The sequence below is a fragment of the Vicia villosa genome, linkage group LG5 (genome assembly GCF_029867415.1).
Source record: "Vicia villosa cultivar HV-30 ecotype Madison, WI linkage group LG5, Vvil1.0, whole genome shotgun sequence".
Taxonomy (NCBI): Eukaryota; Viridiplantae; Streptophyta; class Magnoliopsida; order Fabales; family Fabaceae; genus Vicia; species Vicia villosa.
The window spans coordinates 22,875,369-22,893,079 of NC_081184.1; the positions used below are offsets into that span (position 1 = coordinate 22,875,369).

At 36.8% G+C, this 17,711-nt stretch overlaps 1 protein-coding gene across 5 annotated transcripts; it reads right to left on the reverse strand.

Moving 5' to 3' along the window:
- Positions 1–296: 296 nt before the first annotated feature.
- LOC131601452 (uncharacterized) lies at positions 297–17,263 on the reverse strand. Of its 5 annotated transcripts, XM_058873270.1 has the most exons (18): positions 16,244–17,263; positions 13,022–13,567; positions 12,810–12,923; positions 10,764–12,731; positions 10,572–10,688; positions 10,092–10,274; positions 9,936–9,998; positions 9,317–9,388; positions 9,114–9,222; positions 8,959–9,029; positions 6,286–6,405; positions 5,815–5,874; positions 5,549–5,589; positions 5,366–5,443; positions 5,193–5,277; positions 4,416–4,582; positions 1,237–1,555; positions 297–1,022 (listed from the first exon to the last, which is right to left on the reverse strand). In XM_058873270.1, the coding sequence occupies exons 1-16, from the start codon at positions 17,132–17,134 to the stop codon at positions 4,457–4,459; spliced, it is 4,644 nt and encodes a 1,547-aa protein (XP_058729253.1). In that variant the 5' UTR covers positions 17,135–17,263; the 3' UTR covers positions 297–1,022; positions 1,237–1,555; positions 4,416–4,456. The 5 variants fall into 5 exon arrangements, with proteins under 5 accessions (XP_058729253.1, XP_058729251.1, XP_058729252.1 ...); XM_058873268.1 differs by having other exon boundaries at positions 8,959–9,222; XM_058873269.1 differs by having other exon boundaries at positions 1,237–1,570; positions 8,959–9,222.
- Between the last annotated feature and the right edge of the window lie 448 nt (positions 17,264–17,711).

The window sequence follows — 17,711 nt, forward strand, 5'->3', positions numbered from 1 at the left end:
GTTTTCTCTGTAAATAGTTTTTTTGTCATTTTATAAAATGTGTTAAATTTACTTGCTGAGATATCAAGGGATATGTTGTTACTAAGAATATTATAATAATTTAAACATCCACTCCTTCACTTTGGGTTCGAATAAGTGACATCATTTTCAGCATATAAGTGGTGTCACATAAAATAAATGGAGATTCCAGTAAACGAAACAGGAACATGTCATTTTCATAAATAAATTTGAGTTAATAATAGGATCATTTATCCAATGAGTTGAAAGGCAACAACTATCTTAATTTCACAATGAAGTTAGACTAAGAAATTGCGAAATTTTGTTTAAGTGCAAAATAAAGTTGACAACAATTGTTATGTTTTGCTGTGTTCAGAGTTTATTTTGATATGAAAATAATTACAGAAAGAAAGATAAAATATCTAGAGAAAAACATGCAATAAGATGATTGGGACTTGAGTATTAAGAGGTGCCTAAGTCCAACATCATGTAGCAAAGGGCTCTTAAGTTGTTTGATTCTTCGCTCTTGACAGTTGGCGTTTAAGGGAAGGAATACCAAGTGTTTGGATGTTTATCATATGGTATCAGAGTTGATTATCAATGTCGGGAAAAGGGCTACAAATATAGAAGCTAACTTGAAAAATATGAAGCATTGTAGAGTGCCGCCACGAAAAGTCGGCTCTCAAAGGCAGCACTATGATAGAAATTTGGGCAATATGGGGTGTCTAAGTCCCACATCAAGTAGTCTATGATGCTCGTTGGAGAGTACTTGGCGCATATTTGGGTTACCACTTACCAGTGAGATTGGCAGAATCATGATGAGCCATTACCATTTTGGCAAAAGCTAAAACTTCAACAATATCACTGTGCAACAGTGATTTTACCAAATTCACCGTCCATCCAGACACACACTTAAATGGCTGGATTCATTGTCCTTGTCTGCAAACTTTTAAGATAGGATTTCATGAGCAGCAGTGTTTAGGGGCTTATCAGAAGACTTCCTTCCGCGTGCCGCTCTTCAAATCCTGAAATTATTTAAATACAGAAGAGCTTAGATGTTGAGAAGAAAATGTTCGAAAGAAACTAAAGATAAAAAGAAAAATTAATAAGCAAATGACACAGAGACTGCTTCCAACTTAGTACAACATAAGTATGCATACAATTGTGGTGGCATCAGCAATATGTCTTATGTTCTAAGAAACTCCACTGATGCTATTCACTAGGAATTAAAGAGCTCACCGGCAGAGGACAGAGAACCAGTAATCAAGCCAGTAACAAGTTTAAAGTCCATAGATGATGATCCACCATACCAGAATGATAAAGTCCTAAGCTAGTTCTTGGCACCAAGTACAGTGAAAAAACTTGTGATCATCTTAGGCAGTGCCTGGAGATCAACTCACAAATATTTGCATTGTTTAACTTTTGACCCACCCCGCATGGAATGCAAGCCTTCGGATAGTGATTCAGTTTCCATCATTCCATGTATACTCCACATCATTAGAGTAACAACCCAATATCTTCTTGGCATGCATAACTTTGCACAAACCCAAGAACGAACCTGCCCAACAGAAAACTGAATATAATCATTCAAATTATGTGTAAGAATGTATGTATATAAATAAAAATCAATAAATCTTGAAAGCTGTGGACCCAAGGTAATCAATAAGTTTTCTACTTCAAAGTATATGCAGACTAAAATCATGTGAGCCAACACACATATCAAGTGCAACAATTTGTAATGTATATCATCGTCATATATACCTACGTACTCACAATGTAAAACATAGGGAAACATTATAATAAGTCATGAACATTCCATCTGGAGACAGAAGATCAAATCATCTCATAATAACACTCTGACTTTAGGAATAACTTGATTTAGCTTGTATTTGAGTTTTCTAAGTAAGCTTCCATATAGCAGCAACATGATAGAAGCGCTACATGCATGATTAGCACTTAAGTTTTTTTATTGTATGCACACCCAGAATTTCAAAAATTGTTTTACACCAACAATGAAAAAATGTAGGTTAATGTATATCGTAACATCAGGATAGTAATAGATTGCTAGCTTATTAATCAAAAATACGTGCTACCCAAAATAAATGTTAACCAGAATAAAACAAGCTGTGGGTGTGCAAAGATCTAATGAACTGTACCCCAAAGACGTGAGGGTGAAGATTTTTTGGTTTGCATGGGAAGGGGAGACTTCCCCTTCATTAGGGGTCTGCTTGGTCCAATAAAGGGAGGGATTTTAATGGATGGAAGGGAAAAGGAGGTGAGGGAAGAGACGGGATTTTAAAACTGTGTTTGGTTCGCCGAGTGAGATCGAACTAAAGGGAATAACATCATTCCCAATATGTACAAATCCAACATGAAGGAATGATCCTTATTTGAAGAAAGTGATGGCTGATTTGCAATAGAATCCTACATCTCAACCGGGTTTCCAGTTGATCTAAGGGAGGCTGTTCTATCATGGTAGGTTGGTGTTGTCTTCAGACCCTGAATACATACCCTTAATGTTGAAGGAATTTCATTCATCCAGTACTGGAAGCCACTCGGGTTTTTTGCGTATATATTGGAGATATTAACAGGGAATCTTAACTGGATAGGAATGAGGAAGTCAGCTCAAAATTTTCTACAGAATCGTGACGTGTGCAAACGTCAAAAGTACTCTGCGTCTTCTCTGATGGGTCTGTTGCAGCCACTGCCAATTCCAGAGAGTTTGGGAGGACATCTCAATCGATTTCATAACTGGTCTTCCAAAATCAAAGGGGTATGAAGCTGTTTTTGTAGTAGTGGATAGACTATCTAAATATGGACATTTAATTTCCCAAAAATCCATATACAACAAGAAAAGTTGCTGAGATTTTAACTAAAGAGGTCGTGCGTCTCCATGGTGTTCCATGATCTATTGTTAGTGATCGTGACCCCTTATTTGTCAGCTTATTCTGGAAAGAGTTATTCCTCTTTGCAGGGGACAGTGTTGAGTATGAGTTCTTCCTATCATTCGGAGACGGATGGGCAAACGGAGGTTGTAAATCAGTGCCTAGAAGCATATCTTCGTTGTTTTGCATCGGAACAACCGAAGGAGTAGTCACAATGGATTCCTTGGGCTGAATTATGGTATAATACCATAATCCATGTGTCTATGAGTACTACACCATTTGAAATGGTGTATGGAAGGAAACCAACTATTTGTGATAAGATTTCTCCAGGAAGAAACTAAGGTGGAGGTAGTGGCAGCTGAGTTGGTTGACCAGGATGAGGCTTTACGTCAATTAGGCTACCACCTTGACTTGGGCTCAAGAACAGATGAAAAGGTAGGCCGACAAGAAAAGAAAAGTTTAATCATTTGAGGTTGGTGAATCATAGGATTAATAATCAGAAACTTGCTCCATGATACTTAGGACCTTTTCCTATCCTAAAAAAATAGGAGCAGTGTCTTATAAGTTGAAACTGCCTGAAGGAAGCTGAGTACATGTAGTGTTTCATATATCTCAACTTAAGAAGGCTATTGGTGACCAGAAGGATTCGAGATAGTGCCAGAAGACTTAGAAGAACCTGAAGAACTGTTGGCGCCAAGGTCAATTACGAAAAATGGACAGCAGGTGCAACAATGGTTGGTGCATTGAAAGGGGAGAGCTCTAGAAGATACCACTTGTGAGGACGAGTCAGTTTTAAAAAGTCAGTTCCCTTCTCTCAACCCTGAGGACAAGGCTGTTGTACCTGGGTGGGGGGGGGTGATAGAACAACTACTCTTGGGCCTATTATTAATGAAAGGTCTGTTCCTATTGAAAGGTCCAATCCTGCTGTTTCGAGAGTGTATATTCGCAGGGGTAAGAAAGTGGGTAATGATTCTGTTAATGAGAGTCTCTATTGGTATCATTGTATTAGGAGAATATTTTCTCTGTAGGAGCTCTGCTCTGGTTATACATTGTAACTGCTTTTCCTTTCCTTCCATTAATCCAAATAACTTCATTCCATCACTCATCTACCCTGTTTCATTCATTCTATTTTCTGTAAGTACTATCAATTTGTGCATGTTTCTTTCTATAAGAAACACACATAACTCTGATGAAGGAATATATTTTATTTGTTTTTAATATATTTTTCAGTATAACTTATTCCACCGGCGACTCATTGATTCAATCAGAGGCCCATTGATCCAATGTCTTTATTGAGTCAATGACCGGTCTACGTTTTATATAATAGGCCACATCCTCAATAAAAAACCAGTATCCTCAACTTCAAATAAAAAAGAAAAAAGTGACAGACTGTCATACACCTCTAGTCCAGTTATTTCATTTCTAACAAAGATATTCATACTCTAAATTGAACATTTATTATTGTGAGGAATGAACCAAAGCGAGTCGAAATATCATGATGATTGTCACAAGTTACTGGTGACATGAACGTACCTTTCAGACAAAACTAATTGGTCTTCATGTAACAAGAATCTTTACGATACACCAAGACTTGAGATGATTTTTGGAAGCAGTCTGTAAGATGGCTTAGAGCATGACTCGCCATCACCATTAATGAGCGTGAGTTCATTTTCAAGAACAATATAAGCTTCTGAAAATGCCTGCACCATTGTTAAAATTGATGAGCTGCAGTACCAGTAAAAACAAATTCATTAAGGCCTATATCTTAAGATAAACATGGTGCAGGAATAAGATGAATTGGCAACCAATACAAGCATAAATAACAACAAGAATCATGTTTGTTACCAAATTAGCATTTTAATTTCCTAAACATAAGAAAAATATTTAGTATGAGAATCCTCAAAATAACATACTTCTGCCGATCACTATTATAAGCAAATTTGACTTATTCGGTTCATTGATCATCTGATGTATCTGATATATATAGAGACCGGATACATTAGTTTTTCACTGAATCAAAAAAATAACTTGGCTTATAATAATGGCCAGAGCAGTGTTGCCGATGGCAGTCTGTGGTGGAGAGCAATAATTCCGCTTTGGGGCGCCATTATAGCGGATTATGGCGGAAAACCCCGCAATATCAGTTAACTCAAGAAAGTAATAATACCACAATCCACTAAGCATTATCATTCTCAGCATTAAGCACAAGACAGATTAGCATAAATGCCAAAGGATAATTTACACCACATGTTTCTTTTTGTCAGAGACTTAGCCAAGGAAAATTTGTAAATAATGTCTGCATTATATTACCTTAATACATTGATGGATTCTGAAGCAATTCCTTCCCACATTATTTGTTGGAAAAAGAGGATCATCTATGTGAATTGGATCAATGCTGCAAATAAGGCAATTTTCAATTAGTTGGAGAAAAGTAAATGAAAAGGATGTCACACTGTACACAGATTGTTTGATTTATCAATTACCTGCAACCTCTTTCTCTCTTTATATAAAGTCCACTTCCCTGCACTGATATCCGCATTTGACGGGGATCAAACACATTCCTAGAAGAAAAATAATTGTAATGATATTTAACCAAAAATTGTTCATGATTATGCAATGCCCAATAGCAACAAGAAGAAAAAAAAAATTATATTTAGCTCTCTCACCCAAAAAAGTAAAGAAAATCCACCATAAGACTTCCGTAATTCTGCAAGAAAATGGAAGAAAATCCATTCAGTGGCAGTAGTGTATCTGTAAGTAAAAAGGAACCGAGAAAGTAAGGACTACAACACTTTACAACCCAGCTAGGGTGTTTTTATGCCACAGTCATTGATTACAAAATAACAAAGTCTGGATGGATGTTCCTTTCTACTTGGTCCTGGGTGGCTATCAACATATATAGACTTGAACAAATAAAAAGCTCAAAGTTTACTTGGTTGATCGGCCGGCCAAGATGGTGCTCATGCTGAAGAAAACGTATAATTAGTAGTACCTACATACAAAATAAAAATAAACAAGATTATAAGATACAGGCAGCCTCCTTAAATCCTGAAAGAATACTTCTCAAGAAACATAGTGGCATAGAGAAATTAAATACAACTGATGACAAAGGCAATTGATAAAAAGCATGGCAGTAAGGATGACAAACACATATATAACACAGATGTAGAAAGAAATTGATGACATATTTGCAGTTCGATCATATGAATAAATTATAGCCACAGATTGTTGGTAACCATGTCCTAATGAGAAAATAAAATCATTACTAGTGTACAAATTAGTTACAATCAAGTAACAAAGAATGGCATTACATTAGCCAAGGCAATTTGTTACTCCAGCATAAAGGAGATATGGGTAATTCATTAAGGGATGAAAATTTTATGAAAAGGGGAAAAATACATACCAAACAGTAAGAACTTAAGCCACCAGAGTAGGACTGGTCAAGGCTTCGATCTGCCAAAAACTGTTTCAGCACCAAAGCAAGAGGAGTAGCAGCAGGAAATTGTTCTGTCAACTCCTTAACCTACAGGTAGAAGTATCATAATTTGCATGGTTAAGCAATGAAATTGTGAAACCAATAATACTTTCAAACTCAATATTTATGATTGAACCAAATAGGTTGGAGAACAGAATATGAAGGTGATCCTACGTGCAGCCTAGAACCTAGTCAAGCTTCACTTTAGCTCAAGGAATGGTTTAATGTCCACCCAAATAGAGTGCTATAATTACAGTTGTCAATCTCAAATAGAAGTGTGGAGCATTCGATCCCAAAAGCATACACTATAGACCAGGTTAACTTCTATACCAATAACTGGAGATTTTTTATACAGGACAAGTAATTTATATATATATTATTACACAAATGTTTTTAATAAATTCAAAATTTCAGGCATAGATGACAAGTCAATAGGATAGAGCTTAAAATTGTAAAGTACGCAAACCAGAAAACATATTATGTATAATCAATAAGTCAACTGAAGTTTATATAAACATGTCAACAACAATGAGTAATTTACAATACATGCATTTAATGCTGAAAAGTTAAAGAATAAATTGAATGCATAATGTTTTTTTTTTGGCAAAATTTAAGGCATGAATGTTAACTCAATAAGATTAGGCTGCTATGTGCAAAATACAAAACAGGCAAGGTAGAAAAAATAATAGAAAGAGCGGAATAAAAGAGATCTTTTAATAAAACAAAGGACGTAAAAGACTGCAAAAACGGAGGGCGGTGAAGTTTAAATTACACAACACTACACACACAAAAAAGAACATAAGTTAGGCAAATATAGAATAAAGCTCACAGACATGTGACAAAAAAACAGTGGGAGAGATGGCCAACAGACCAGAACAACCAACAGACAGTAACAAACCATGTACAGAAATTGAAGTAGGTGATGAGTGATGGAGTGGAATAAGGCCTGTCATAAAAAGTGGGGGTCGGTAGAGGGAGAGGCTTTCGGTTCATACTCTTAAGAGGAGTGAGGGATCCACAAATATGATTGAACATACTAGGTGGGTCATGCAGAAATGGGAAAGTATTTGACTTGCCAGTACAACTACTAACCATCGCAGAGACTCATGTAGTAGGGGTATCAGGTCCACATCCCACCAAATACAGTATCAAATCTGAATATAGAGTTATGGCTCTTCCACTTAGAATCTATGTTGTTAATCTCGGAATGCGGCGCGGTGCGGTCAACCTCAAAATGGGAGCGGCGCGGAAATCGGGAGCGACGCGGGCGCTATTTAAGCGATGCGGCCACTAAAAAATAAATATTTTAATGACACTTATATAGTTTTTTTAAGAGACTAAAAAATAAATATTTTAATAGCACTAATATATTATTATTTTTAGGGGATTAACTATCATTATTTATTATTTATTACTAATGTTTTTTTCAAAAAACTAGTATATTACTATACTTTTATAATAGTAGATTCATAGGTGGATACAGCTATTACATTGGAAATAGTTTTCTCTTTTTCTGACTTTTCAACCCACTTTCTACATTATTTTATTAATTAAATACTTACTTATCTTTCTCCACTACTTCATCTCTTCTTCTTTCCACTACTTCATCTCTTTTCTCTCCCTGAATCACCCACTTCATCTTTCTCCACGACTTCATCCCTTCTTTCAGAGAATCATCCCACTTCATCTTCTTCTCCATGACTTCATCTCTGCTCCATCTTCTTCTCGCGACTTCATCTCTCCTCCATCTTCTAACGTTTGAAAACGAGTTTTCAGCACAACTCGTTCGAGTTTACCGAGTTCGATAACATATACATCCGACCCCATCTGAAGCGCCGCTTTGGGCCGCATCCGACCCGCGCCCGAATCCGCGATCTCGGCCGCACCAGCCCTAACGCGGCCGCATCACCCTAACGCGCTAAACTGGTACGACCGGAAGCGGCCGTCTCCTTTTTTCCGCATCGCGCCGCGATAGCGGCCGCACCAGCCGCGATTAACAACATAGCTTAGAATTATGCGATAGCCAGTTAGGTCTGAACAGTTCCAGTTCCAACTAATGGACTGACTGGATCCAATTTCTTATGGGGGATAATGGTGCTCTGCTGGTCTAACCCAATTAAGCAGGAAATGTTTACTAACAACTACGGGAGCCTGAATTTCTGGGAAACATGTCAAGGATGTATGACAGAAACTAAACATGCATTGTTCAATTAAAAATCATGCAAAGTATAGACATAGCATTGGGCTGTTTAGTTTAACATTTCTCTTCATAAATGAAGAAAAAAACAAGACAGCTTCACAGGTGACCAGCTCTAAGTTTCCTGTTGGAATGAAAACATAAATTTGAGAAATAAGAAAATTCAATAAAACCCACAAATAAAGATAAATTTTATTCAAAATTTATAACAGATAAAGTCTGTCGCCTTCTTGAACTAGGAAAAAGTCAAATACTAGGCAGTGGCCTAGAAGCTTCATATGTAGGTTTATGTATGTGCCTATGTTAAGATGGAAAGACCATTGCAACAGAAGATAAATCTATATCAAAAAGAACGACAACCCAAAAATTATATAAAATTAAAAGCCCTAGTCACGAGAAATTACCATTCCTGTAGTTTGGAGTCCTGTATGTGATGGGGACTTAAAGCTGATGTCAACACGAACTGATTTGGAATCTTTTAAAGCATAAAAATTAGTTTGAGACCTTTTCAGCAAAGCTGGATCTTCTAACTGGATAGTATCAGAATGACTGTCATTACCATGTTCACCAGTTGTACATTGTGGCTCTTCCTTTAATGAATTTAACGTGGGAGCTGATGAAGTGATAACATCCTGGGGTACTTCCACCACGAGCATAATAATAGGAATCTAATATAAGGATACAGATATTTGTATTAGAAATGAGTGGTGTATACTGTATAAGTTGAGATTAATAATTAACATCCAAGAGAAGAGGTATTACAGCAGTATTTTCCACTGTCTTTAGAGAATCATTTTTTACCCATTCCTGATTGGCAAGATACCTCGCTGCGTGCTGGCACATAAACATAGTTGTGTCAATCGTCTGACACACTGAAAACTTGTGTTTATTGTAAAAATATTTAGAAAGTAAATATCACTTCATCTTCTAATCACATGTTCAGAGAATTAAGAAAAAGTGAATAAGTTACAAAACAATAAATTACTTTTTAATGTCAATCAAATCAAACCTCATTCTAACAGAATTGAAACAATCAATCAATAAGGTCCATAATGTCTCATTTTCTTAGGCATGTTTGGGACAACTCTAACCGAAGCATATAGATCCACCAACAATTAACATCATATCAATATCTCTTGTCGTCAATTATCTCACCATATGGTATTTTCTATTATTTCAAATAACAATCATTTTGTTAACTTCAAATGAGAGAGACGCCAGTCTCCCATCAGTCGTCAAGCCTCAAATTATTGAGTAGCGCATTTCATATATGTTCATGGTAGGTGTCACAAGTTCTATAAAGATCCTACTTATCATAGATGTGCATGCCCAATACAGGTACATTGGAAGTACAGAGTGTAGGTATTTATTGTCAATATACCTGAAGACATGTTTCTTTAATACCATTACGACCTTCCAATATTCCAGCTTCTTTAATAGGTTCCTGAACATTTTATCAAAATTTAAAAGAATCAAAAGTTAATCCAATAAGGTAATGGTCTACCAAGAAACACAAGAAACTAAACAAAAACATTACCAGGTTCCTCACTGGAGGGAGAGAAACCACAAGGTCAACATCACTTGTTGGAAGAGCCATACCAGTGGCGTTGGAACCAAATATGTTTGTCCTGGATCTGGGCCATAGAACCTGCAGAGATCGGGTAACTCTCTTGACAGCCCAATTAATGTAAGGCCTCCTTGCCATGTTTTCTGCGGCAACCTTGGATTCCATCATATAATTATAATATTGATTACATTAGAATGTTGTTTTCCGATGACAGTATTAAGAAAGACAACGCCTCTATATTTTCAATAATGATTCCAATTGGAAAAAACTCAAATAAGGAAACAATGGTGACAAATTAAGGATAAAGATATGTACTAAATCCAAAGTCGGGATCATTTAGGAATAAGTTACAATGTAACAGTGTTTTCCACTGGTTTGCAAAAGATTATGTGAGAACTGTGCAAGTTCAAGTGTGTGTTTGTAACATCACCCATAAAATATACTATATACCTGTTTACAGAAAGAGTCAATCTCATCATGGAGCATTCCATGCATCAAAGATAAAGATGCACTTGTTGCAGAACAGCTTCGTAACTCGGCAGGTTGCAGAGGAATAGTGACATCCGGCTGTATAATTAAACACCCACAATGAACACCAACGCATATGTATCTAATAGGGACTTAAGCAACAATCTTTCTTACATGTTCCTGGTCACGTGCTATCTGTGACATTGCAATCAGGCGGTCCTGCAGCAAGGCAGCAGGTAAAGGTTGGATCAGAGGTTGCACTGCAAGGTTTTTATTTCTCCAGGAAGGCCACACAACTTCAGCACCATCCATTCTCAAACAAGCATCCTCTAAATTACTTCCATCATGATACCAACCTCTCATTCCCCAGTGTCTTGGGCTGGAACTACCAGATCGAACAGTTGGAAAACCCCTTTGTTTCCTGGAATCACTCACAGGGGAGGGTGGGGGAGGACGTGGTGCACGCGGTACACAAAGCACCACAGGGGATGGTGGCCGCTTTATGCGAGGCTGCTCCCGCCTAGTAGGAGGAACACAAGGGCTTTTATGATCAACACATATAGACCTTTCCCTTGAAAAGTTAGGAATAATTATTGGCCGTAGAATGGGATACGGATGTGAATCACCCGTCTTCCCTTCAGTTTCTCCAGATAAGTTACTACCCAAAGAACCAGAAGTATCATCATCCACTGCTGCATCTGTAACTGATGAAGAATGCATCACTTTCCCAGGAATTTCATTACCTGACATTACATAGCCAACAGCCTGAGCCCCAGTCCCTACAGGATCAAAGGGAGAGCAAAATGTCGCAGCAGTTGGTGATGTTAAACCATTTGTACTATATGAAGATGAGAAAGCAACCATATCATCTACTGTCCTATTCATGTCAGCTTCACGCAAAGCCCATAGACTGTCATCAGAGCTGAGAGAGGGAGGCCGAGAGAAACCTTTTCCTGAATGATCAGAAGGGTTCCAGTACATTACACCGCCGCCAAAATATTGATTATAATCTATACCGGAAACAGCATGAAAATCATACTCTTCCTCTGATACACAGAGGTTGTCAAAGTCATCTGTGAACTCCTGTGTAGTTACTAGGTCAGGTAAATCCAATGTATCCCCAGAGTACTTCCTTTCATCATCAGGAATTGTCGCATCAACATGCATGCTGTGAACAGCCAACCCTTTTGAAACTTTACATTGCCGCCTAGATATGAAACTGGAGTCATAATTACAATTTGGTGATGGGGTCACACCACCACGGAAAACTGGTGGCCAGTCAAAACTCATAGGAATTGAACGAGACAGGATTTGGTTGCATCCACCTTCAATTGGTGTATTTCTTGTTTGCTGTAATGTGGGAACAAATGGTTGGCAGAAGTGATTATGCCAATTGCGCCCAACATCCAGATGCAATCTGTCAGTCGCGGGAGGGAGATGTGAGTTAAAAGATGGAAAATAGATAGAGGGTATACCAGGCCATTCATATGGACTGCATTTTGAGAAAGCAGAATTTCTACTATCAAATAGACATCTATCTCTCTCTCTTAACTTACTAAATTCTTTTACATTAACCTCTCGAATCGGTTTGTCATGAATAGTTGACTTTACATCAGCTTTGGCAGCACCTGTTGTGTTCAGAGAACAGGTATTGTCATTGCTGGAGAAACTATCATGCTCCAATGCAGGTACAGGCGGTGTTGTAGCTTCACATTCTACGTTGCAAGTATTTAATTCAGAAGACAATAATTTCCGTTCATTTGGCAATGAACAACACGGAGAACCTGAACTATCGCAACTTTCAGCAAGATTGTCAACAGTCTCTCCTTCAACATTCCCAATAGAGGTGTTCTCCTTAGTAAGTCTATTAAAAGAACAACTAAGGCTTGAATTTGAAGCAAGGGTGTCATTACCAATTGAATCGTCATGTTTGACATTCTGAATGGTAGAACTATCAAAAGACCTATCGCATATTGCCACCTCACCTTTAGAAATAATAGTGGTAGAGGAAGCATGCATAATTGAGTCAAGAGAATCTTCAACTGCATTGTCAATAAGGGCGCTTTTATTTTTATTTTTCTCTTTCCTACTTCTTCTTGGTGTAGTTCGAGGTTTGCCAATATTTGATTCCCGAGTATTATCCTGATGACAAGTGGCTTATTATAAACCAATTAAATTTTTAGCAAGAAATATGATCCAGATTTTTAAAAAATGACTTACTACAATTTTTACAGTTGATGACGAACTCCCCTTAGAAGTATCCTTTCCCAGAGGAAGTTCCCCAGGTTTTGTTAAATCAGTCTTCTTTGTACTGTCCATTACACAATCAATGTCCTGTAATAACATATGGAATAAACCAGAATTGTAAATTCTAGCATTTATGCAATAAACTTATTCCAGCCATCTGTGAAATGAAAGAGATTATTTAATACCTTATGATGATTTTCGCATGAAATACCACTCACAGATGTTTTTGGGGCAGGATTTTGCTTTTTATTGCGGGTCCGTCCCTTCTTTTTACGGTTAGAAAGACCAACCTTTTCCTTAGGTTTACCCGACGAGGATTTGCCATGTTCCTCCTCTAGTAGCTCACGTTTTGTGCAGTCAAGTGAAATAACCATCAGAAAACCTCTCAATTTTCTTAATATACAATCAGATATTGTAGAGACAGAACCCAACGAACTAAAGAAAAGAGTTCCTATATCATATTCACTATTAATACTTGATGTTAACATTATGTTAATGTCTTGAAGCACAGATAAGGAATTAAAGACTCTGATTAAAGCTGCAGGCCTTTTACAACTGTTGACTGGTGTAATAATTCTGCCAAATTCTGTATCATCGCAAAATGTCCGGATGGTCCTTTGAGAAGATGCAGTACAATTATAGCCAAGTAGTTCATCAACTCTCATCCCACTACTGTATAGCCAAACTTCATCTTTGGAGGCACTGCTGGCCATTTTCAAAATCTCATTCGTCTGAAAACTTATGGATCAAAAGTCAGTCTATTACTTAGAGCCGACCTCAAAAATATAATAATCTGACAATTTATGGAACCAATTTTTTCCCCTTGTATTGTGAACTCAACAAATTGGTAGAGCCAAGTTTTACCCACTGTGCAGCTGATTTGAAACGTCAAATACAACACTTAGAGAATAGTTTATTGATCTTGGAAAATCTGTAATCATTTCCTTTTTGATAAACTAGAAAATGGGAGTTTCCGAGCCTTTTATAACAGTGTATTCTTTCTACTGAATATTCTCTTTATTACAAACATGTATGAACCATTATAATATTTCTATATTTTTCTGATTACTCTCCAATAAATTCAATTTTTTACTATTCTTGATAATATATAAATATATATATATATATATATATATATATATATATATATATATATATATATATATATATATATATATATATATATATATATATATTTCTGATTACTCTTTAATACAAACATGTATGAATCGTTATATATTTTTCTCATTAATATTATATTGAAAATTAAAAGGGCTAGTTCACTTTGTGGCAATTCTTGTTTACAAATAATCACTGGTAGGACAGAGGGAGTATAAAACTCTACAAGACAAACCTAAGTTTTAATAAGAAATAGTATATTATTTTTTAATGTATGCACAATATCACCCATTAACCCTATGATCTATCTTTAATAATATTAATCTATTAGCCAAATCAAAGTACCACAATATGTAGCCACTGTTTGAAACATGTCCTATTTCAAAAATAAAGGTATACATAACCATTGACTAGTACTTTTTCACCCTCATTCCCCCACCCCCAAAATTTTACTTCAATTTAGCAAAAAGTGACAATTCAGTTAAATTCTTCTCTCTATTTCATTATAGACATTAACTCTGCCAACAAAACATGATCGGCATCTTTACGCTAATGTCCGCACATCATTTAAGCTTAACACAAAGGGAAAGGAAAAATGTTTGCTTTCTCAGAACCATGTGTTCAAATAACGAAGATTACTGCAGAATATGTCAGTTTCATATGGAATTCATATCCTTAACAATGCAAAAACCCGATTTAAAAGTACTAAGAATCTAGTAAAATCATAATTACTTTCTGATATAATTGTCAAAAAATGCACAATCGCGTACTACACTTGTAATGATGCTTCACTTTTTGTTTAATATATACTTAATGTGCACAGATAATAAATTTAGACTCCCTCGCACACACCTATGCAGGTAGTAAAATTTTGACAATGTATATATATAGTAAATCCACTAAAGTTAATATTTATAAGCAAGTTATAATGTGTCCACAATTTATGCAACATAATGATAATACCATGTTACGTTATCCAACTGGACATTAACTTTTACACTATAAATCATCCATCAACATCCAAAATCAATTTCCCCTTACTATCCCACCAAAGTCACTCTCAAATTAACATCTTTTCTTGATTTCATTTGGATTTAATTCATCTAGTCACATAATTCGCCAGGTCCCTAAAGAACCGCGAATTGGTTTGCGCGAACCGGTTCGAGGTACTTTTGTGAACTGGGTCACCACAATTCTCTAGGAATTCAAATAAACCAGCGAACCAGAGTACCACTGCAGCTAGTTATAAAATATTAAACTAATTCAACGGGATTTTCGGTAGCTAACGTAAGCATGCCACAGTAACTCACAAACCACTAAAAAAGGTAAAAAAAAAAAAAATTATTAAACTACCATTTGCTCAATTGGAGTGATGGTACAAATTCAAGTAGGCCATTGTAAGTTGCAAAGTAAAGCTGCAGTGTTCTATATTTATAGCTATGCTGGCTCTTAATATTAAGAAAATATTCGATGTGGGACTCAGCTATATATATTATGTTAGACAATTCTGTTTTCTCTCACTCAATATAAGCTGTATAAATTCAACTACTCATTCCATCTTAATCTTAAAATAATTAAATTATTTTAATCATAACGTACCAAGTATTATATTTGAACATACCACGAACCTAAATAACATATCGACTATGTATACCCCTCACATACCTACTTTTTTGAGAGTTCCGTACCACGTACCTAAATTCGTACCACGTACGTACCAAGATGAATTGTGAACCGTGTGACTAGATCTAATACAGTCGATGTAATGGTTTCTTACACTGTCAATGATTATAATCTTTATCTTTATATTATAAGAAATGTTTGACTTTAACCTACTGAAAGTGTAAATTACACTTACAGGGTGTCAAAAAACTAGACTCTTTTCATTTTGCCAAAATGGAAAAATGTCTACCTATCTTATACAGCAAAAACAATCGAGCCTTATCCCACTAAGGGGTCTGGGGTCAATAAGGATCAACTATCGCCATCCAGGACCATATTTCTATCCAAATCGATAATCCCAAGATCTTTTTTAATAACTTCACTTATAGTCTTTCTAGGTCTTCATTTTCTTCTGGTTGTTTGACTTCTCTCCGTGTGATCTACTCTCCTTACCACAGAATCTACATGTCTTCTCTCTATATCATCAAACCACCTAAGCCTATTTTCCACTATCTTCTCTACTATTGGTGCGGCCCCAGCACTCTCTCTAATATTTTCATTTCTAATCTTATCATATAACTAAAAAATCAAAAGTTTGCAAGAATTCCCAAAAATTGAAAGCATACCAAAGTTTTAGCGGATTTCATGATGATAGTGTTGAACACCTTCTTCCTTGTGACAGAATCCAAATTCTCCCACCAATCCACACAACCTTTTTTTCTCCAATACACATTAGCAGCAACCCCAGCCAAATTCAACTTCTCCTTCAATTTCACACCTCTCTTCTTCCCGCCACAGCTATTCAACCAAGCCAACCTCAAACAAACCTCAATCCTATTCGCAATAAAAGCCTCAATCCCATAGTATCCCTTCGATTTCAACCAATTCAACTCCATCCAATCCTCTCCAATCTCACTTTCCTCCCCTCTAAGAAACCCTCCCCCGGAGATCCTATCCATAGTCTCCACAAATCTCTCCACATCCTCCACAAGCTCAACCGAAAACGTCACCGCGTCGAGATTCCTTACCGAGCAAGAGCATCCGGCAACATCGTCTTCGCCTTCGCGTGACTCGAAAAGTCGAACCGAATCGAAGATCAACTTCACGGAAGCGTCCGAATCGGCGATTCGAGCGAGGAGGCCGTGAGATTTCTTGAAGCAGAGAGTCGGGAGAAAAGGCGGATCGCGGGAGGGGAGATCAGGGAGGAGGATGAAGCAACCGTGGTTGTTGTTGGAATGGAGTTTGGAGAGCATCTGGAGTAGGATCTGGACGAAACTGGAATGGAGAATTGTGAGATGAGATAGACGTTGGTGAGTTGAGAGAGAGGAGAACCATTTGAGAATGGAGGATCTAGGGTTAGGGTTAAGGTTAGGGTTAGGGTTTGGGGATTGGGAATGGTAGAGGGAGATGTGGGAGGTGAGTGAGTCGATGAGATGACGGTGAGCCATGGGAGAAGGGTTGGGATTTGGTTTGGGAATGGTGATTTTTGTTTTTTCTTGGGTTTCAGGAGGGAGCATGGAGGATCATTTTGTTGTTGAGGAGTTTGAGAAGACTGGGGAGGAAAATGATGTGAGGAATCTACGCATTTGGTGGGTGCCACGGGGGATTTGGGGTCTGAGTATTATTTTGTCGTGTTTGGTCGGGGAAGAGGAATGGAAAAAGGACGCATGCGCGACGCCAACGGGTATTATTACTGTTGGTAAATAAATTATTACTACATCATACATGTATTTCGCCTGTTTTTTTTTTTTTAATGAAATACGAGAAATTAACTTGCCATCCTCATTTTTATACCTATCACTCTTTAAGGGTGGTGTTTTGACCACTTTATCCATGCAAAAATACCGGATAATTTGAAATTTCTGGTTCGTATTGAAAATTTTGCAAATGTACTTAAAATTTATTAAGATTTACTAATTTACTATGCATGATGAGCTATATCGGAAATATAAAATTTCTGGTTCCGGTATGATTTCAATGTATAAAACTTCCGGAAATTTTAAATTTCTTATAAAAGAAAAATACCAGAAATTTCAAATTTCCGGTACTAGGAGTTAAATTTATTTTTTTAACATGATTAACATAAATAGAATA

Excerpts from the sequence above, each read along its gene's own strand:
- LOC131601452 (XM_058873268.1), bottom strand. The coding sequence starts at position 17,134 with ATGCTCCCTCCTGAAACCCAAGAAAAAACAAAAATCACCATTCCCAAA. Across the intron at positions 10,275-10,571 it reads TTGACTCTTTCTGTAAACAG|GTTGCCGCAGAAAACATGGC; the intron begins GTATATAGTATA and ends ATGGAATCCAAG. Across the intron at positions 5,444-5,548 it reads GATTTTCTTTACTTTTTTGG|GAATGTGTTTGATCCCCGTC; the intron begins GTGAGAGAGCTA and ends TTTTTCTTCTAG.